The sequence below is a fragment of the Arvicanthis niloticus genome, chromosome 16, assembly GCF_011762505.2.
Source record: "Arvicanthis niloticus isolate mArvNil1 chromosome 16, mArvNil1.pat.X, whole genome shotgun sequence".
In the NCBI taxonomy this organism is placed as follows: Eukaryota; Metazoa; Chordata; class Mammalia; order Rodentia; family Muridae; genus Arvicanthis; species Arvicanthis niloticus.
The window spans coordinates 46,138,571-46,156,526 of NC_047673.1; the positions used below are offsets into that span (position 1 = coordinate 46,138,571).

Sequence of the window (17,956 nt, forward strand, 5' to 3'; positions counted from 1 at the left end):
ATCAGAGTGTACTGAGCTGTTGTAGGCTATTGTATACAAGGCTCTTGTCATGGTATATGGCTCAAGATGGATGCACGAAAGATAGCTGCCTTCTGTTGGCTCCTCACACTTTGTGTTCTCCTTTTTTTTCCTGAACACCCACAAAAACAGTTGGTGTTATCCACATACTTTAGTTGAGGCATTCCAGAGTGTTGTAGTTGATCTATCAAGGCCTACATCCTTAAAGAAAGCCAGTTCTCTCTGTCCTAGCATCTATCAATTGCTAATAGCTCCTCAGCTAATGGTACGATGTCATACCTACCTTTCCTCTCTATGGTGGGATTCTGTTTAGCTTGTACCTCCATAGTTCTTATACATTCAGTAACTATCAGCATGGCTTTATATGTGCAACTACTCTTCTGTGTCTGGAAAACATGATTTCCTTATAGCCACCTATGGCTCTTACAGTTATTTCATTTCCTCTTCTTTAATAATCACTGAATCTTGGGAGGAGAGAATGTGATGTTCACTTTTTTTTTGTTTTTGTTTTCTTTATTGGATATTATATTTACATTTCAGATTTTATCCCCTTACCCCACTTCCCACCATCACCCAGAAACCTCCTATCCCATCCCCCTCCTCATGCTTCTATGAGGCTGTGCCCCCACCTACAAAGGTGCAGAAAGGGTTTATAATGTTCACTTTAGAGCAGAGCATTCTACAGTCTTAATGTTTTTAGCACCTTAGCCAATCTTCGTTCTCTCTGTTAACAAGACCAAAGACACAACAAAAGCTTCTCTAATGAGGATTGACTGATTTATTAATTTATTGATATTGTAACCCCCCCATGAAGGGAGGACCTCACCCAAGTCTCAGGAATTCGAGGCCACCCATTAACTCACAAGACACCGAACTTGATGCAATCAGCAAGAGGTATATTTTGATCAACATGTTGAGGTCAAGACTCATGACCCATGCAGGGGCAGTGGGATCTGACCCCGGGGCTTTGGAGGCAGAGAAAATTTAAAGGCCAAAACTACAACCTAGGGGGAAAACCACAACCCAGGGTGAGTGAAGGAGGGTTATTGGAAAGTACCTGTGGAAAGTTCCAGCCCATTATTCAGTTTGTGACAGGGTACAAGAAAGAGTCATGGGGAATATTTTGTATAGCTTATTCTATAAGAGTCTATTCATAATCAACCATCTATCTTGTGGTGGGCCAAGTTCCTGAAACACAGAGCTCACGACCAAGCTGACCTGCACTCTTGCTTCTGCCCAGCCTGCTAGGAGATTTTGAAATTGTTAACCCTTTCAGTATAAGCCATCATAAGTAAGTTTACTACTATGTCTTTTTAGCAAAGTAATAGTAATGGGCTATCTACTAGGGCCTATGACTTGTCTAGCCATAGGTCCTTGGTCACAGGGACAGGCATGGTTGCAATTTGTGGTGGAGGCCTTAAATCCAATGGCAAACTGGGTGGTGATTCCTTTAATATTTTTACCATTATTGTTCCAGTAGGCAAGTGGTACCAGATCTGATGTTATTGTAACTCTCAGGGCTCACAGCTGGATAACACTGATGATTACTTTTCTTGTCTGGTAGGGTGGAATTTGGTAGGTAGCTTACATATTTCTAGAACTATGAAAGCTGTCCAGCAGGGATGCTAGGTGGATATAGGTTTATTTCTACAAAGCCAGGAAATCAAATGGATCGAATAATTGAATTGATCAGTGCAGTTTGTAAGACTGGAATATTTATAAACCTGTGATACTCTGTTCCTTGGGTTCCTAGAACAGAAGACTGAGGCCAGTTGGGAGTTCTGACATCTAGTCCTCCAGAAGAAGTGCAGCTTTCCAATAGTCTAAGAACTATTCTCTTGTATGTACTATAGATTTTTAGAGGTCCTATTTTGACTGGCAACACATGAGCAAACAGATTCTCCTCAAAGGTACAAAAGTTGTTACAGGATTACATTTGGTATAAATCTCTTTCAGGTCAAAAATAATTGGATCTGTATGGCTCTGGATTTCAGAAATTTCAAAAATTTTAAAACTTGAAAATCACTTGAATAGAAGATGTTGATGTCAGTGGTTTCTTTTTATTCTGTTTAATGAAATAATTAACTATATGAAAAGAAAATTATTTTGCTAAGAATATTTTTTATACTGGACATATTGACATTTAGTTGCAGCTTGGTAAAACTTTCTAAGAACTATGAATTGCATTCTTTTCTTAAAAGTCCCAACCTACCCTTATTTTTTCCAGATATTTCATGATATAAAAGTGTATAAATTTCTTTATAGTCACACCCCATTGTAGATTTTTATTTTTATTTATTTATTTTTTTGAGACAGGGTTTCTCTGTGTAGTCCTGGTTGTCCTGGAACTCACTCTGTAGACCAGGCTGGCCTTGAACTCAGAAATCTGCCTGTCTCTGCCTTCCAAGTGCTGGGATTAAAAGTATGCACCACCCCGCCGTCCACTGCAGATTTTTAAAGATTCAATAAAAACAATGAAATGTTGCCATAACACTGCATAAACTGTCACTCATTATGTATTCCTAATTATAGCAGCCAGCCACTTCTTTTCCATATGCTTTATAGTGGTTTAACCTTGTGTTTTAGAATACTTGTGTTTACTGTTTTCTCATTAAATTGAGAGATTTATTCTGGATAGTATTTTCAACTCATAAATTCCTCTTCAGCACAGAACAACATGGACTCAGTGTTTACCCACCATAGAGGGTCTGAATATTGGTTGGAAAAATAAGCTCAAAATACATGTCTTTTTAGAGTCTTCTGGGGTTTCTTTAATCTCAAGTGCTCCATCATTCATGGAAAAATGTTTGTGGGCAGAGAATTGGCTGATTGACACAGATATGAATCAAACATCTAGTCTCAGCATATAAGTATATAAGTAACGGCATTTACATACTAGGAAAAGAGAAGAGAAATGAACAAAACAATCAAACCAAATACTTTTGGGTTCTAGACTTCTCAGCTATACCTACATAAAAATAACAGTTTTGAAAAATCTAAGTAAAATTTACAGCAAAATCATGGTCTTTTGTCTACTTTCTGACTTCAGTTAAAATATTGGAGATTTCTGTGAAAAATTTGTTTTTTTTTTAAATATAAATGTATAGGTGTGTGTTATAGAAGATAACATATATAAAGAATATTTAGCATAATTTAAACTATTTTTGCTGTATTCCTGAAATATTATATAAATACCAGAATATCTCACAATTATTTAACTTCTAAAATGTAAAAATTTCTTGCTGGTCTAATATACAAGGAAGGAAGATATATCTATATCATAAATAACCAAAACATATTAACTTATTAAATTTTTACATTTATTAATGATTACATAAGAAAATGTGCTCTGAACTACTCCAAATACTGTTACAAATAAAATCTAAATGAAATAATTTCTTTAGGTGTTGGAACAGATGGGGTCCACCGTGAACATTCACAAATGACTACTAATAGCTACTAATGGAATTCTTATGTTGTTTTGTTTGCTTTGTTTTCTTGGAAGGGTAAATGGTAACTCAAAAGTGATTAAGAGAATCCTCATTACAGATATCTGTGCAGATATGTCATCTGCCCTACCTCATCCTATTTCAGAAAAGAAACAAACAATCAGAAAAATAAAAATAAAAACTTTCCATCTGCTTTATGTTATAAATAAGATTTTCATTTTCAAGAGAGACATTTACTCTTTACTATATTTTTTAAAAATGTTATTGGATATTTTATTTATTTACAATACAGTTGTCATCTCCTTTTCCCATTTCCCTTCACTAGAACCCCTATCTCATCCCCTCTCCTGCATTATGCATTTATACCATTTTAATTACATGCATGTATTAAGGTCAGTTCTAGGTTGAAGGTCTAGCAATACAATAGATGCAAATAGTCAAGGAAAAAGCAAGACAATAAACCCAAATAGTCAAAGAGCAAGCAAGGCAATAAACAAAGTTCCTTGATCATTTCTGTGATCACCATTTCTAAGAGCTTACCAGGATGACCAAAATATCTGAGCCTACTTCCCTGTCCCAGCACAAGGTCATTTTCATGTCTGAAGCATATTTCCTTGATCTACCCTAAAATTTAGATTTCTACCTGAAATTACTGCTTTGTTCTAGCCTAATGTCTGATTCCTGCCTGAAGCCTACTTCCTTGTCCTTGACCAATGTCATATTCTGCCAAGCAGCCCATTTTCTTGTCCTTGGCCCATGTTAGACTCTTGCCAAACAGCCCCAAAGGCTCTCTGCCTCTCCCCCTTTTTTATTTCATGAAAAAGACTGAGCCTGTCTTAGGTCATTCTGAAAAGAATGCCTTCCTTACCCATCATGGAATATGCATTATCAAAAGCAATGCATTTATGTCTTAGGTTGGTAAGGCTCTGTGTAGAATCTTACCTGTCCTTGGCTTGCCAGCCTGTTAATTTAATAACTCCATCTAGGGGTCCATTTTCAGGTTCAAGACATGTACTTTGGCTGCCAACATGGTGATATTGCTAAAGAAAAGCTTTAACAAAATGGGCAGGAATAAAATTATTCCCAGTACACAAAAGGCTAGCATGATCAAGGTATATTTGCCCTTATTTGAAGCTTGACCTAAATAGAAATATTGACCTCAGGCCATGGGTAATTTTATGTGCAGTATCTACCACATCAACACTCAGCAGAGCAGCACTCTTAAAATTCATAAGTTCCCTATGTATAATTAAAAGTTCCCAAGAGGTGTTAGAATTATTCCAAATACATTGCAATTCTCCCTAATTATAATGACTATCACTGTAAATTTTAGAACTAACATGAATCCAATGGAACTTGGCTTGACACTCAAGATAGCTCCTTACCCTTAAAGTCTGAACCTTCTTCCAGCAAGTTGAAAAGGATAAAGAGCAAAAATCTGTTCTTTCAAATGCCTATCTAAATCGTCTTGTATATTCAACACATTAGTAACATTTTTTTGCTAAATGATTAACACAAGTAGCTGTCTTAACTTCTTGTGTCACAGCAATTACAGAAGCAGTAATACTACCAATTAATGTAATTAAAGCTTTTATACCAGCAATAATCAAGCCCACTACCCTCTTGCTTCTGCTTAAAGCCTGACTCATTTCTTCCAGTACTTGCAAGCTATTTTTAGAATACTAAGGTTCTATGATTCTCAGGACAGTAAAACAAAAGCCTGTTGATAGACCTTCATAACTTACATAATGGATTTCAAAACACAAACACAATTAAAAGGTATACAATCAATGCAACTTACATTAAATACTGTAGAAGAAATAAAAGTATTTTTAACTTGACAATTTAAAAAGCCTAAACACATGTGCTAACACCTGTTTGAAATCCAGATCCTGCCTCAACTTTATCTCTTGCTAACATAACATCATAGAGAACTGCAGATAATTTCCATATATGTTTCTGAAAATGTCCAGAACCAGACTTCCAAATGAAGACTGTTATTTCTAATATTGGATTGATTTCTACACCACGCCATAATTGAGTCTGAATAACTGATCACATTTAATAACATTACAAGAGGCATTATAACTTCTCTTTTTGATTCTCTCTTTTACAATGTCTAAAAACTTGAAGCAAGTTAGGTGATCCCATCAGAGGTATAGGTAAGCAATGGTGGGTCGGGAACTTACATCCAATACAGCTTTCCAGTCACCATTGTCAGGGCACTCAACATAGTTCTTGGTCCTGGCATCAGCATGTCTTACCCATCACTCTGGCTGACATCATGCTCCCTTCAGCATCCTGTAGAAAAAACACAAGCATACCCTTTTCCCCATATTTAATAACTGATCGATATCATGCCTTATGCCAATAAGTGAATCCTTTCCTTTTTTCTATGCATAAGTATGCCTAGTTGTAGAGCGCCATAAACCCTCAGCAGAAAGTTCCTTGGCATCCAATTTAAAAAAAATTAAAATAAAAATAAAAAGAACATGATTTACATAAATTTGTGGTGTACATGTATATATACATGTACACCACATGTACACCAGTACTTCAATACACCAGTACTTCCAGTACTATATTGAAGAGATAGTGAGAAAGTGGGCAGCCATTTCCACTCCCTGATTTTAGTGGGATTGCTTCAAGTTTCTCTTCATTTAGTTTGATGTTGGCTAAAAGTTTGCTGTATATTGTTTTACTATGTTTAGGTATGGGCCTTCAATTCCTGTTGTTTCCAAGACTTTTACCATGCAGGGCTGTTGAATTTTGTCAAATGCTTTCTCAGCATCTAATGAGATGATCATGTATTTTTTTTCTTTGAGTTTGTATATATAGAGGTTTGCATTGATGGATTTCTGAATGTTGAACCATCCCTGAATTCCTGTGATAAACCATACTTGATCATGGTGGGTGATTGTTTTGATGTGTTCTTGGATTGGGTTTGTGATACTTTATTGAATATTTTTAACTGATATTCATAAGGGAGATTGGTCTGAAGTTCTCTTTCATTGTTGGGTCTTGATGTGATTTAGGTCTGAGTGTAATTGTGGCTTCATCAAACGAATTGGGTAGTGTTCCTTCTGTTTCTATTTTGTGGAAAGTTTATAGAGAATTGGTATTAGGTCTTCCTTGGAGGTCTGACATAATTCTTCACTAAAACCATCTGGTTCTTGGTTTTATTGGTAGGGAAACTATTAATGATTGCTGCTATTTTTTTTTTAGTGGTTATAGGACTATTTAGATGGTTTATCTGATCCTGATTTAACTTGGGTACCTGGTATCTGTCTAGGAAACTGTCCATTTCATCCAGATTTTCCAGTTTTGTTGAGTTTAGACTTTCTTAGTACGAGCTGATGATTTTTTAAATTTTCTCAGTTTCTCTTTTTATGTCTCCCTTTTTAGTTCTGATTTTATTCATTTGGATACAGTCTCCGTGCCCTCTGGTTAGTCTGGATAAAGGTTTATCTATCTTGTTGATTTTCTCAAAGAACCAGCTCTTAGTTTTGTTGATTCTTTGTACAGATCTTTTCATTTCTACTTGGTTGATTTCAGCCCGAAGTTTAATTATTTCTTGTTGTCCATTCCTCTTGGTTGCATTTGCTTCTTTTTGTTCTAGAGCTTTCAGGTGTGCTTTCAAGTTGCTAGTGTGTGCTCTATCCAGTATTTTTTTTTCACTTAGAGCTTTGGGGAGCTGACAGAAGGCGGCTATCATCCATTGTAGCCATCTTGAGCCATATACCCTGATAAGAGACTTGATTGCATTAGCCTACAACAGCTGAGCACACTCTGATAACATCTTGCTTTAGATACCCAGGATTTTCCCTTGGGTGTGTGAGACTTAAAGGTGTGTGACTTAAGGGCATGACTTAGAGATCAGATTGAGAGATAAGACCTAAGGGCATGATTAAAGGCGTGACTTAGAGGCATGGCTTAGAAGTGAGACATATAAAAGGCGAGAGGCAGACAGAAGAAAGTATCTGAGAATCAGAACAAGTTGGAGTAACAGAGATTCAGACACTAGGAGTAGGAGTAGACAGTAGGCACTTGGAAGAGTACAACTTGGAGTTAGTTATTAGGCATTAGGAGTAAAACTTGGAGTAGGAATTAGGCATTGAGCAAGAAGACACTTGGACTAGAGAACTCTGAAGAATTATCATTATTAGGTATTAGGCACTTGGTACTTGGAGGAAGAACTTGGAATTAGACATTAGGCACTTAGCACATGGAATAAGTAACTTGGAACTTGGAGGCACTAAGGACTAGAAACTAGGGACTTGGAGAAAAGAAGAGACCACACTCTGTCTGGTCTCCGTTCTTCATGTCCGTCCTCACTTTCTCTCTTGCTGAACCCAGACCCATGGACCAGAGCAGCTTGGGGCAGTGCGGGCTCTAACAATTTAGTCCCCAAGGCTTTTGACAGAATGGTCTGAGACATTTTGGCCCCCGGACATGGGGTAGTGAAGTTCTCAACATTTCTGGCCCCCAAGTGTGGGGCAGCTCAGGCCGCAACATAGAGCAATGAATTTTCCTCTTAGCACTGCTTTCATTATGTCCCACAAATTTTGTTATAATGTGTCCTCATTTTCATTAAATTCTAAAAAAAGTCATAAATTTATTTATTTTTTTCCTAACCAAGTTATTATTGAGTAGAGCATTGTTCAGTTTCCATGTCTATGTGGGCTTTCCGTTGATTTTATTATTATTGAAGACCAGCCTTATCCTGTGGTGATCTGATAGGATGCATGGGATGATTTCCATTTCTTGTATCTGTTGAGGCCTGTTTTATTACCAAGTATATGTTCAGTTTTGGAGAAGGTATCATTAGGTGCTGAGAAGAAGGTAGATTCTTTGGTTTTTGAATGAAATGTTCTATAAATATCTGTTAAACCCCTTTGGTTTATAATTTCTCTTAGTTTTACTGTGTCTCTGTTTAGTTTCTGTTTCCATGATATGTCCATTGATGAGTGTAGGGTGTTGAAGTCTCTCACTATGATTGTCTGAGGTGCAATGTGTGCTTTGAGCTTTAGTAAAGTTTCTTTTATGAAATTGGGTGTCCTTGCAATTGGTGCATAAGTGTTCAGAATTGAGATTTCATCCTGGTAGATTCTTCCTTTGATGAGTATGAAGTGTCTATTCTTATCTTTCTTGTTAACTTATAGTTGAAAGTTGATTTTATTTCATATTAGAATGGCTACTCCACCTTGTTTCCTGGGACCATTTGCTTGGAAAATTGCTTTCCAGTCTTTTATTCTGAAGTAGTGTCTGTCTTTGTCATTGAGGTATGTTGCCTGTATGCAGCAAAATGTTGAGTCCTGTTTATGTATCTAGTCCATTAGTCTATGTCTTTTTATTTGGGAGTTGAGTCCATTGATGTTAAGAAATATTAAGGAGAAGTGATCATTGTTTCCTGTTATTTTTGTTATTAGAGGTGGAGTTATGTTTATGTGGCTATCATCTTTTAGATTTGTTGGAAGAAGAGTACTTTTTTGCTTTTCCTAGAGTATAATTTACCTCCTTGTGTTGGTGGTTTCTCAATATTATCTTTCATAGGGCTGGATTTCTGGAAAGATGTTGTGTAAATTTGGTTTTGTCATGTAATATCTTGATTTCTCCAATAATGGTAATTGAGAGTTTGCTGGGTTTAGTAGTCTGGGATGACATTTGTGTTCTCTTGAGGTCTGTATGACATCTGTCCAGGATCTTCTGGATTTTATAGTCTCTGGTGAGAAATCTGGTGTTATTCTGATAGGTCTTATATGTTACTTGATATTTTCCCTTTATTACTTTTAATATTCTTTCTTTGTTTTGTCCATTTGGTGTTTTGATTATTATGTGACAGGAGGAATTTTTTTCTGGTTTAGCCTATTTGGAGTTCTGTAGGCTTCTTATATGTTCATAGGCATCTGGTTCTATAGGTTAGGGAAGTTTTCTTCTATACTTTTGTTGAAGATATTTACTGGCCCTTTAATTTGGGAGTCTTCACTTTCTTCTATATTTATTATCCTTAGGTTTGGTCTTCTCATTGTGTCCTGGATTTCCTGGATGTTTTGGGTTAGGAGTTTTTTGCATTTTGTATTTTCTTTGACAGTTGTGTCAATGTTTTATATGGTATCTTCTACACCTGAGATTCTTCCTTCTATCTCTTGTATTCTGTTGGTGATGCTTGCATCTATGACTTCTGCCCTCTTTCCTAGGTTTTCTATCTTCTTGGTAGTTGCCCTTTGTGATTTCCTTTTCCTTTGTGATTTCCATTTTTATGTCCTGAATTATTTTCTTTAATTCCTTCACCTGTTTGGTTGTGTTTTCTTGCAATTCTTTAAGGAATTTTTGTGTTTCCTCTTTAAGGGCTTCTCCCTGTTTACATGTGTTCTCCTGTATTTCTTTGAGGGAATTATTTATGTCTTTCTTAAAATATTCTATCATCATTATGAGGGGTGATTTTAAACCTGATTCTTGCTTTTCTGGTGTTATGGGTTATTCAGGACTTGCTATGTTGGGAGAACTAGGTTCTGATGATGCCAGGTAACTTTGGTTTCTATTGCTTATGTACTTGTCCCTGCCTTTTACCATCTGGTTATCTTCACTCAATGTCTCTGATTGGAGGCTGTCTGTCCTGGCATCTTGGCTGTGTGTCAGAACTCCTCAGAGTTCAACTGTCTCTGTGATCCTGCAATCCTGAGACCCTGGTTGTGATAGCTCCTGGTTGTCAGGCTGCTTCTAGGCTCCTGAAATCCTGGTGTGCCCAAACTCCTTAGATCCTGTGATTCTATTATTCTATGTTCCTATGTGTTAGAACTCCTGGGAGTCCAGCCTTCTCTGGGTTGGGTGCAGAGCTGAAGCCTTAGGGCTGCATCAGATGGAGTCACAGACAAGAGGGGACTTGTGCTGCTGGCCTTGAGGGAATTCCTTGCTCTACTCTTTACTTCAAATATGTCTTATGATGGTCACCATAACATGCTATTCACAAAAAAAATTCTGAAGGGTCCTGGCACAGTTATTTATGTAGCCTAAAATGAATGACAATTATTCTATCTCACATATATGTATGCATATTTTCATGCTTCTTACTTATCCCCAAGGAAGACATCCTCCAATTGAAATAGTTCCCAACTACTCCTGCCACACACAAATGAATCCTAGTTCATCCAAAACACTCACTCACCTCAGATAGGAACATTAAATTTTCTGAATATACGTACTCATCACCTAAGTGGCTATACTTTCTAACTACTCTATGGCTGTTCTCTCTTCTCTCCCAGGGAAGTTCCTTGAAATACCAAGCAATTAAGGATTTTTCTATGACCTTGAGAACAATTCCCCATGAAGATGTGTATTTACTTTCTATACCAAATTACTCTTCATTATTAATAGATAAAAATTATTACCATATGGTCAAAGCCAAAGTTTTCTTTTTCTTTGTTTTCTGCCTTTAACAATGAATTTCTTTAGATTATGATATTATGATTTGATTGCTATTTTCTTCTTCAAACATTTTAAAAACAACTTCATGTATAAAGGTGTGGGGAAGAAATCTCTTGGACTGGGGGAAGAGGGAATCCGGTGGCTGGGTCTCAGGGCAGTCTGGCATCAGGGTCCTGGGCTGGCTTCCCACGTCGCCAGCGGAGGGTCCCTCATTGGTACAGCCACCATGGGCTGGTGGTGGGCGGCTCAAGTTTCCAAAGGCTTTGAACCTGGCGGTGGCAGATCAGGCAGATCAGATGACATGTGGAGTCTGGTTTTCCAAAGCTTTTATTGTTCATGGCATGATAAATGGGGAGCCTAACTTTATAGGGAAGAGAAAAGGGGAGGGAATAACTTAATTAGCTATGCCCCTGGCCTTTTGATAATTCATTAATATTTAAATCTCTGGAGGTAGAGACTTGTTCGTCACGCCCTCTACCTGTGTCCTATGTGACTGAAGGTGGCAGGTTAAATGGAGTTACCTTGTCCAAGGCCCAACATAAAGGGACATATTCAGTTTCCCTCTAAACCCTAGGAGTCCTTCCAACCTTTTTCTAACACTTCATCTCTCTGTTCTTCATGCAAATATTCCTGATGTCTCAGGATATATGTGTAGCTTCTGAATTTCTACCTATTGTTCTTCCAAGTTAGTCTCATCTGAACCTGCACATTCTGTCAATTATATTCCAAATGGATTTTTTTTTTTGGAATCCTAATCATTCAAATTAACTATCTATAAATAGCAGCCTTATTGATATCTCTGAGAGAAACTTAAAGCAATTATACAAACTAATTTTTGATACTCCACTATGACTCTACAAAGCAAATCAGCCTAATGTTATACATTTTATGTGCTGCCAAGTGTCAACAGTTGCCAATCTAATTTTGCAGGATGAAAACTAGTGATCACCATTAACTCTTATCTTCTTCACTCTTTGTCATCTTTCCTGATCCTTTACTATTTCTTTTATTAAGTTTCATTTTTTGAGATTGTAATATATTTATATCATTTCCCCTTCTCTTTCCTTCTTCTTTCAAACCTTCTCCTAACCCCCCCTTGCTTTTCAATTCAGGGACTTTTTCATTATTAATTAGTGTTTTATATTCCAGTCCTCTCTAGAAAAATTTTAGTTCAGTATATTTTTTAAATTTTTCTTCCTCAGAACTGTCACATTCACTTTGACCCAAGCTGTTTATTTCAGTATTGTTTTTCATATCAGAGCAAAATGCTGTCATCTATGTTATCAGACTCAATACTGCTAAAATAAACTTTTAAAAAGGCAACATAGCTCTTCTCTTATTCTATTTATATACGTTTAAGAAATGAAGGGATTATTGCATCAGAGTTTCAGAGGAATAAAGTCTATAGATTTCAGTATCGTCCAGAGGACACAGCAAAAGGGGAGGGCATGGTGCTAGGAAAAAAAACAAAACAAAAAGAACCTAATTATATTGGATCTGTACACAGGAAGAAGAGAAATTAACAGCAAGTTTATCCTTGTTATAAAACCTTAAAGCCTATCCCACTGACATACCTCTACACTAAGACTCCTGAAGCTTCCATTATCTTTACAAAGCTAGGAAACACATGAGTCAATTAGGATCATTTCATATTCAAACCACAGCACTGTGACTCACACCATCTACAGCTCCAGGTTCCAGGGATATTCTATGTTAGTGTTTCTCAATTTGTGGATCATGACCCCTTTTGGGGTCAAATAACCTTTTCACAGGGGTTGCATATCAGATATCCTGTATAATGGAAATTTATATTACAATACATAACAGCAACAAAATTAGAGCTCTGAAGTAGCATGAAAATAATGTTATGGTTTAGGGTCACCAAATCATAAGGAAGAGTACTATAGATTCACAGCATTAGGAAGGTTAAAAACTACTGATCTATCCTCCTCTGGCCTCTATGAGAACAATACATAATGCAATATCTTTACATACATGTGGAGAAGACAGTAATACACATAAAATAATAGTAATAAATGTACCTTAAAAGATAAACAAAAAAATGAAGGAAAATAAACATAATAAAACCTGTACTTCCACTGAAGTTTGAGATTATACATGAGGTTGCATCAAGCTTAGAATAAAAATTAGGTGTTGAGAAACTTAAAAGCTACCTAGTGATCATTTTATAGGTAAAAACTCTAGATGCAAAAACAGAATGGAGGCTTATCATGAGAGTAAGCAGGAAAAAATGTAATCCAGCCTTAATATCTTTCAGAATTTAATGTTTAAGTTTTGTATATTTGCACATCTATATTTATGTCTGCATTATCTAAAATACCTAATAAATAAAATCAATTTAGACAGCTGTAGCCAAAATAAATATAATAAAAATGTGTATATATGCTCAATAGAATTTTATTCAACCATAAAATAATGTAATTCTAAAACTTTTAATAGAGTTGATAAGTATGAAATTCTTATATCAAGTGAAATAATCTAGATTTTAGGGAATAAAATCCTACATGTTCTGTCTTATACACACATATAGGCATAAATACTTATAAGCATATCTAGATCATATATATATGCTGTCATCTAATATATACATATCTATATAATACAGACACCAAACACACACACACATATATATATGTATATATACACATATGTATATATGTATATATATATGTATATGTATATTAGAACTTTAAGGGAAGCATGAAAAAGAGAGAGGAAAAAAGGTTTCAGCACAGAGCAAAGCATACCAAATTTCATGTGCCACAAAAGGGAAAAGGGGTGGAGAGGGACTATCAGGATGCACAGAGGTGGAAAGAAAAGGTGAGGTGAAACGAACAGAAACACAGTTTGTATATAAATGGCTTGACAAAACCAGTTATAGTGGTTAAAAACGAAATAAATTCCTGAGAGATGACTCAGCCATAGAGATGGTAATTGTTCGATCTTCAAGATGATCTGAGTTTAATTTTCAGCACCCATACCTTTCTGCTCACAAACTCCTGTAACACCAGCTGCAAGGGATTTAACATAGGATTCTGCATTCTGAAGCCACCTCCATGCATTTGCACTCCCCACACAAATACATATATAATTAAGATACCTTTGAAAAAACAAAACACATGTTTCAAAAGAAAAGAGAAAAGAATTGAAGAGCCCAAGAATAGAGAGAAATTACATATGTTGCTGAAAGGCATACTTAGTAATTGGCAGATAGGTTTTAGACCATATTTTTGCTTCCAGCCCTCATACCTCCCTAAGGTCTTTGGTTCACAAGTACTCTCAAAGTGATGGTCTTAGGGTGGGTGCCAACACGTCTATGCTCTTACCCTAAGGAGAGATAATATCTTGGAACTTTGGCCCAGTTATTTTTCTCATTTCTATGAGCAAAATTCTGTTTCAGCTCTCTCTATGTATCTCTGTGTGTGTGTGTGTGTGTGTGTATGTGTGTGTTTGTCTCCTGTTCTTTACCACACACATACACATAGCTGTGCCACACACAGCAACAACACACACACACACACACACACATACACACACCAACACAAACATACACTCATACAAACACACAGACAAACACACAATTGACTTTGGTATTAATTATTGACTTATTTTTATCCGTGTTGACTCCTTCTTAGATTCACTAGCTTAATTGTTAACATTTGCCCGAAGATTCTTGATGGAAGTGTGTGCAGAGCCTGATAGCTTGTGCCAGTTGCTTGCTGGGGGTGAGTGGGTATGTCCAATCCATCCATGGCCAGGAGTTGCAGGCCTCTGGTTGTGGAGAACATTTGGGGTTCACCTTTTAGAGAAGCGATTGCTGTAGTCCTTCAGTGCTTTGGCCATGAGAGGGGCGGGTCTCTTAGCAGGGGCCTTCTTGCAGCCTCTTTCTAGAGAGGGCAGCTGGGGAGCCTTCTGGGTTCTGGGATGGGCAGAAGCCTTAGGAAGGCTGTGTGAATGTCCAGCATAGGCAGCCCCTCTGGGTCCAGGCTGTCCTTGTTGGTCAGGACCCTTGTGCTGGGTGTGGAAGACCATCTTTGTCTGTCTGGCTTGCAGCCCCTTGTCCCTTGTGTTTTGGATGCGGGCTCTGAGTCTTTGCAGCCTCTCCTCTTGGGACTCCTGAAGTTGTAGGTGTGTGGCAGACTCAGGGCTGCTATGGGTTGGCTTGCAGGTCTGGGTCTCGGGCTGGGAGTTTTCATCCGGCTGCCCTGGCTCAGCTTCATCCTTGGGAGCCTGGCCGTGAGCAGCATTCCTGATGCCAAGGCCCTCCTCCGAAAGGAGCCTTTGCTGGGATTTCTGCTGGAGATGGGCTGCAGGCCTGCCACCCGAATAGACTTGGGTCTTGTGGTTCTTCCTCAGTGCCCACCAGCAAGTTGAGGAGTCTTGATCCTGCTGAGAGGAAGAGGGATCCAGGACAACATCCGGTGGGAAGCAGGCTTGGCCAGTCGAGGGGGACTCCGGAATGGCACAGTCAGTGATGGGACTTGGCTCCTTGGAGCTTCTAGACTCACCTCGAGGCACCTTGGCAGCTGGCCTCTGCACCCCAGCCAGACAGGGGGATTCCCTCTTCCTCTTGCAGGGAGGCAGGGCCAAAGAAGAAGAAGATGAAGAAGAAGAGCAGTATTCAGCTTGGAGGCAACTCCACAATGAACCATCCCCAGGGGCTTCCTCCTGCTTCCAGTGGTCTGGTGGCTGGCTCTTCCTGTGCCCCCCACACAAAAGCCACTTGGGATTGCCTGTCTCAGAACCTGGCTTTCTGGAGAGGAGGGGCTCGGCTCCTTCATGCTGCCAAGTCTTCTCCAGGCTTGCCCTGGGCGGTCTTTCCTGCACCTGGTTCTGGCTACCTAGGTGCCGCTCAGAGTTCAGGCTTTCTCTTGGATCCAGGTTCTGACTGCTAGGTGCCCAAGGATCGGCCCTTATGTGTGATGTTTGGCTCGGGTTCAGGCAAGAGATCTTGCCTGGCTCACAGTGGCTGAGCTGAAGAAAGACCTCTCTCCCAGCTCCTTGGCCTTCCGGGGATGCTGGTTCCTGCAGCATCTCTTTGGGAGAGTTGCTCTGGTGCTCCCTTGTGAGGCTCATCTCCAAGCCAAGGTCCTGCGGGCCCTGCGGGAGCCCAGGGGACCACTTGGCTACTAAGTCCTTTACAAATTGGACTAGAAGCTGTTGCTTCTTCAGATGCTTGATGGTCTCTCTGAAGCCAATCTCTGCCAGGTAGTCACACAGGCTCGGCACAGTAGACAGTTCCATCAGCGTTTGGTAGATCTTTCCTTGGTTGGTCTCTCCGCAAAGGTCATGGAACAACTTCTGCAGGACAGCTGGCTGGGAGCCTGACTCCATGTCCCCTCACGAGGGCAGGATGGGAGACTCTGGGATCACTGTGCACGCTCGACTCAGCTCCTGTGTCCACCTCTAGTCAGGTGTATGGTCTCCTGAGCAGAGAAGACCTACAGACAGAGGCACACAGCCTAATGGTCCTTGCCTCTGCTGGCATCCTCCTTTTATACTTGCAATGGGGCGGGATCGCCAAGCCTGCTCTCTAAGCCACGCCCACTGGCCAACTATCAGGTCTTCCTGTCTACCTCCAAGTCCTAACCTAACAAACAAACAATGTCCAAGTCCTAAACGAACAAACAAACCAGGATGGAGTCTGCTCATGTCACACTTTTTTCCGGAGTGTAAACTGGAGACACAGCCATGTGACCTTAAGACAAGAAATTTTCCTGTGAAGGCCAAATTGTTGGAAACACCAACTAGCTGCAAGCCTCTCTGGGCTTCGAATTCCTTCCTTCTTCCAACCACCTCTTTGCCCATGGCTGTCCACACAGGTGCACATAACAAGAGCCCAGCCACACCTTTGCAATTCCAGGCTGGTATTGGGCTTCTCTGCTCCAGTTCCAGGGTTATCCTGAAAATGACCTTTCATTTCCATTCAATCTGCCTGTCTCTTTTCATCTTTGGCTTTCACTGTTTTGCTCATTATCATCACTGTTTCTCTCCATTTCCATCTCTCGATTACAAAGTAGAAGTGATTACTCAGTGCTTACTTTATAAATTTGTGGATATACTACGGGTGTCCTCAATGCCTTTTGCTGATCTGGTCATGTGACCTTGGTTCCCAAGGACTCTCAAAGTGATGGTCTTAGGGTGGGTGCCAACACGTCTATGCTCTTACCCTAAGGAGAGATAATATCTTGGAACTTTGGCCCAGTTATTTTTCTCATTTCTATGAGCAAAATTCTGTTTCAGCTCTCTCTATGTATCTCTGTGTGTGTGTGTGTGTATGTGTGTGTTTGTCTCCTGTTCTTTACCACACACATACACATAGCTGTGCCACACACAGCAACAACACACACACACACACACACACACACACACACATACACATACACACACCAACACAAACATACACTCATACAAACACACAGACAAACACACAATTGACTTTGGTATTAATTTATTGACTTATTTTTATCCGTATTGACTCTGAGAATTCCTGAGGCTTGGGGGAGGTCCTCCATTCGTAATGGCCTTAGATTTACTTTTTTTTCTTTCCTTCACCATGTTTGAGAAATCCATGGCATGCCTTTTAGGCTTGTTGGTCGCCCTAAAAGCTCCATAGAGCCTCCCTAGAGCCCCTCTCTAGGACATGCAGAGGCTCCCATTTGAGGAGGGTGTAAGTCGGGGGTGGTGGGTAGAGGCAGTTTGTTCTGTCAGGTTAGGGCTTGGAAGTAGACAGGAAGACTTGAGAGTTGGCCAGTGGGTGTGGCTTGGAGAACATGCATGGCGAACCTGCCCAATTGAGTGTATCAAAGGGGGATGCCAACAGGGGCAAGGACCATTAGGCTGTGTGCCTCTGTCTGTAGGTGTTCTCTGCTCAGGAGACCACTCACCTGACTAGAGGTGGACACAGGAGCTAAGTAGAGCATGCACATTGATCCCAGAGTCTCCCATCCTGCCTTTATGAGGAGACATGGGACAAGAAGAAAAGAATTTTGTTTTTTTTTTTTTTTTGTTTTGTTTTTACCACTATTGCTCTATAGTACATC

General features: G+C 39.2%; 1 protein-coding gene across 1 annotated transcript; it reads right to left on the minus strand.

Moving 5' to 3' along the window:
- Positions 1-14,708: 14,708 nt before the first annotated feature.
- On the minus strand, positions 14,709-16,247 carry LOC117721333 (uncharacterized). The gene has a single exon (XM_034519923.1). It carries the CDS (start codon positions 16,245-16,247, stop codon positions 14,709-14,711), a length of 1,539 nt encoding a protein of 512 aa, XP_034375814.1.
- Between the last annotated feature and the right edge of the window lie 1,709 nt (positions 16,248-17,956).